At 46.0% G+C, this 5,055-nt stretch overlaps 1 protein-coding gene across 1 annotated transcript; it reads right to left on the bottom strand.

The window, feature by feature from the left end:
- On the bottom strand, positions 1–4,379 carry FAM136A (family with sequence similarity 136 member A). Its single transcript, XM_017669148.3, has 3 exons — positions 4,222–4,379; positions 3,220–3,360; positions 1–1,494 (listed from the first exon to the last, which is right to left on the bottom strand). The coding sequence occupies exons 1-3, from the start codon at positions 4,306–4,308 to the stop codon at positions 1,306–1,308; spliced, it is 417 nt and encodes a 138-aa protein (XP_017524637.1). The 5' UTR covers positions 4,309–4,379; the 3' UTR covers positions 1–1,305.
- Between the last annotated feature and the right edge of the window lie 676 nt (positions 4,380–5,055).

Raw genomic sequence — 5,055 nt, 5'->3', positions numbered from 1 at the left:
TACGGGAGGAAAAATTGAACTTTATTTTTTAAAATCGAGCAAGTAGGAAAATATATCACAGCCCCCAAACAGCACAGACAGGCTCTATTATAATTTCAAGTAGTAAGTTGGTAAAACAACAACTAGGTCCTTATAAAAATGATTAAGGTACCAAAGCTGGGGCAGGAACACTGATTGTTGCAAAGGCCCCAGGCAAAAGCAGTATTTGGTACTGGGGGGCTGCCCCTTTTTTGCTCTAAAGGAGTCACAGCTTGCCCCTGAGTTGCTTACATTTTCTCCCTTGACCTTCCTGTTGCCCAGGGACTATATCGATAGGGCTCTGTTATATCAGGAGGTAGTAATACTGACTGGGTTTATTTCATCCCATTCTGTTCTATGAAAACCCAGTTTTCCCAAATTCAGTACTTTGTAACTCTTAAGCAGCCAACAGTGCCTCTTTCGTTGGTCATTCCTGGATACCGGTATATAGTACAATGAAAACATCCTTTCCCTTCAAGAGAATGTTATTGCAAGATCATCTTGTTACTAGCTGCGGATAGCCTTACGGCCCATCATGGTTGCCAGTGAGAAAAGGTCTGCTTTTCCCATACCCAGTGTGACATTGCCTGTTTTTGCGGGGTGTCCAGGCTGAAATATGTATGAGTATTTCAAGAAATGCATATCCACATCCTGACTGCCACAAACGGATATCCCTAAGAAACCTTTCAGAGATCTTATCCCAACTACCTCTCCCAACTCCGTATCCTAAGTCAACCCTATTCCCTTGTCTACAAAACAAAATCAAGCAAAGCAAAGGCCCAGAAACCTTTCTTCCCTTCTAAATTAGTGCTCTCATGGATTTTGTTTTACAATTTACAGAAAATGGCGTGGTGACCCTTCTAGTAAACAGGAGGTTGGCAACAAACAGAAACATTTCTCCTCACACTCTACCAGATAACAGGCAGATGAGAGGAAACTGCTAGGCTGTTGGTACCTGTGTACTATTAAGAATCTGGTGCATTGGAGAGTTCTGTCTTGGTACAAGGGAGATGTCTACTGTCAGGAAAGTACTTGCCACATGAAATTTAGGCTATCAAAAACTCTCCTGTGATCTCTCTGACCCAAATTTTAGCACCAGTTTTTTTCCACTTCACTTTCTAGGGCTGAAACGTAAAGGAACCAGTGTCCAAAGGCAAGTAACATGTCTTAAACTTGCTGCCATTCTTAATTTCTTCACTCATAAACTTTGCTTAAAAGACCAAAATCCCCACTCCTCTTTTTAAATAGATTCTTGCCCTCAGCCCTCATGGCCAAGGGCAAAGACTTCTATTTTCCAATGGACAAGAGAGACTCCTTCATCTTCTTGGTCATGGTTGGGATGAGATGTATGTGGTCATCCACACACTTGGTCACACAACTCTCCAGCTCCTGCTTCACTTGAAGCTCTTTACTCCCCATATCTATCGAATCTTTGGCCTTGTCGTTGCAATGCATGGTGCACCGGGCCAGGCGGTCCTGTGGCAAGAAGGAAGAGGGCTGAGAAGGCTGAGAGGATAGATTCATTTACTGAGTGCTTATCACATGATAAGGCCCTTTGCTACATATTTTGGATTGACATATATTAAAGGGATACAACAGTGCAATTAACCAAGATTATTCTGATTGAAACAGAGGCTGGCATAGGGAGGCCCAAACAATGCATTAGTAGAAAGCTGTAAATGACAGAATAAATTGTATAAAAGCCCCTTTCAGGAAGTGAAATGTAAGTAAGGCTTCTGTTACTCAACTACAGAAAGTTAAACACTTTGATTCTTTCATGTCTGTCCTTGCTACAGAAAAATACTTCAACAAATATTTATTGAGCATCTCCTATGTGCCAGGTACCATTCTAATGTTGAGGAATATAGCAATAAGTAAAAGATAACGTTCTTGCCTTTATTGCATTTATATGGGAGACAGACAAACAAGTAAGTGGAGATGTTCAGGAAAACAGTTGGATATATGAATCGAGATCAGGAATGGATCTGGTTCAGAACTATAAATGAATATAGGCATTGTCAGAATATAGATATTTATAGCTATGAGACTAGAAAGCTAGATAGAAAAATGAGAAGGTCCAAGGACAGGCCTGGGCACTCCAGTGCTCAGAGGTTGGAGAAGGGGGAAAAGCCAGGAAAGCAGGCCAAGAAAGGATGGCCAGAGAGTGAGATGGAAAACTAGGAGAGTGAGGTGTCCTGATGCCCAACTGGACAGTGTTTCAGGAAGGAGTGTGATCAGTCAATAATGCAGATAGTCTGAGTAAGATCAGAGTGAGAAATGACATCTGGATTTAGCCCCACAGCAGGGAATGGTACCGCAGTTCTGGCAGGGTGGAAGAGTAAGTCTGATTAGAGAGGCCTGAAAAATGAATGGGAGGAGAAAGTTACAGCAACCCAAGAATCAAAATTTCAAAGATCCCATCTACAAAATTAGCTGTCAGAATGAGCACAAAGAAACCCTTTGGGATTTCATGACTGTGGAGAAGTTATTTCTTCCAAGTGTCAGTAAAATTTTGAAGAATTTTATACAGAATATAAAAATTGATCACATTAGATATCATTTTTCTATGTGAACAGAATCTCAAGCTATGAAAAACTGGTTCAGAGAAAGAAATGGGCTCTGATTCTCCCAAGTTCCAGAAACATAGTCACAGGAAGAGCATACAATCAATATTTTGCTCAGGGTAGAGAGTGTGATATGGTGGGTTCTTTGTGACCTCAGAGGGGCTTGTGAGGCAGGCATCGATGAGTCAACAATAATAATGATTGCTCATCAGTTGCATGGGAGCTCCCTCTGGGTGTAGAAGTAGGGGTAGTCCAGGGTAGGATAAGGCCTCAAAATGATCTTGCTGTGATTTGCCTTTTTAAGACTAGCCTATACCACCTTCCCAGGGAATTCTGTTTTAAGAATGAATGAATATATGCTTTAGAAAGATCTGTATTATTTAGTATACATGTTTTTATTTGTTGTCTACAGAAAAAAAGCATAAGGCTCTTGGTCATAAATTCCCTTTTACATTACTGTTTCCACAGGAAGTATAGCCCGAATTTCAGATCCTGTGAAGACTGGCTGGCCACAGAACTGTCACCAAGGTTAATACAATCAAGACATTAAAGCCAGGAATTTTGAACAAATGCTTGTCATCTCCTGTGAAAGAGGAGCATCAATGACTAGAGTGCTCTTGTTTGGGATGTTCCTCACCTGGAACTTCTCCAGCTCGCTGGTTACCAGGGCCTGGGCTTGAGCCAGAGGCTCGTGGCAGCGGTCAATGCACCGGTGTACTTGCTGCATGGAGGCCTGGTTGTCCTCACAACAGCTGGCGCTGCACCTGAACATGAGGCCCTGGGGCAAGAGGAGAGATGGGTTAGGTCCCAGAGCTTCCAGGGACAGTGTGCAACAGAGGTTAGGGATAGCAGCTATATTTGCACCTCTCCTTAGAACAGGTATCTGGACCTCAAAACCACAAATGGGAAAGTTACCCTCAGTGCTTTTTAATGGCCTTCTTGCCGCCAGCTCATTGGCACTTGTTGCACTGAATGCTGGGTGGTCGGGGAAGGTGTCAGTGAGTCAGATGAAGCCAAGTTCTGAAAACTAGGTGCCTATATCACAGGGTTCAGAGGTCAATAACCTATAATCTAGATTCCTCAAGAGGACAACCCTTCCATTAATCAATTACTCAAGGGGGCACTAAAAGGTAAATCCACAATCTGGTTAGGGAGGCAAGACCAACAGCTTCAGAACATTTAGGGGACTGAAGAAGAACGGCGTATCACCCAGATCGGTGCGGAGCTAATTCGGTGCAACTGGTCATCAAGGCCAACCGCTTTCACCTTTCCGGTCTGTCACCTTGGCCGTGCCCTTTCTGTATCTCGGCTGCTCACCTGCAGAAGGGGCCACGTAACCGAGAAGGCTGGAAAAGGGCAAACACCTCAACTAGGGCCTTTCTAACCCTGGTCCAAGGCACCCCCTCCCCGGGTTTGGCCTGAGTGTCAAACGGCTTTGCGAGTGGCGAGGGCGCACAGATTTCATCTGCTCAGCCGAGGCTCCAGAAGTTCTGCTGAGGATGAGGTGTGCTTCCGAGAGCGCCGCGGCGAACCCAGGCAGCCCCCGCTCCAGGTCGGCCGGGAGGGGAGCAGCGGCGCGGGGAGGCGCTGGTGATCCCGGACTGCCTGGGCTCCTCCCGATCGGCCCCAGCCTCGCTACCTGCATCTTCCGGATGTTCTCTTTCTCCAGACTCGTCACCATGGAGTCCACCGCCTCCTGCACCCGGAGATGCTGCAGCTCCGCCATGGCGACCCCGCGCTACACCCTGCCCCGCCGGCGCCCACGTGAACTTCGGCGCACGGCCCCGCCCCCTCGCCGTCGCGTCTTGGGTCACCGCGGCCCGCCCTTTCCGGCCCACGCTGCCGCCTGGCGTCCGAGAGGAGCAACTGCACCCGTCCTTGGAACAGACGTCGGGAACCCCTGCCGCGCTCGTCCCGCCTCCCAACCGCGGCTCCGGCTGCCTAGGGCACCCGAGGGCGTCAGCCTGATACCCCGCGCCTACGCCCTGCGAGCACTACTGCCTTTCTCCCTCCTGTCTCTCCTTCTGTCCTTTTCCTCTCTAACTTCAAATTATTTTTAAAAATGTAATATAATTAACAGATAATTGCCCAGATCTTAGGCGTACAACTTGATTAGTTTTAACTAACTGTGCCCTTTTTTCCCAATCTCCCCACTCCCATTTTTCCCCTCTTTCGCAGGCAACAACTGATCTGTTTTCTGATATACATAAAACACACACACTCATATATACTATACACATATTTATATGTGATTGTGCAGTATGTGCTCTTTTTGTGTCTGGCTTCTTCACCTAGCATAATGCTTTCGCGATGGAGCCATACTGTTGATTTCTTCTTGCTGCTGAATAGTATTCCATTGAGTGGACATACTACCATTTGTTTCTTCATTCCCCTGTTGACGGATATTTGGGCCTTTTCTTATTACCTGTTCTGAATAAACTGGTAACTGAACATCCTTGAGCAAGTCTTTTGT

Source organism: Manis javanica, chromosome 1 (assembly GCF_040802235.1).
Source record: "Manis javanica isolate MJ-LG chromosome 1, MJ_LKY, whole genome shotgun sequence".
Taxonomy (NCBI): domain Eukaryota; kingdom Metazoa; phylum Chordata; class Mammalia; order Pholidota; family Manidae; genus Manis; species Manis javanica.
Note: the sequence above shows the minus strand (reverse complement) of the source record. Positions and strands in the feature narration are given on the sequence as shown.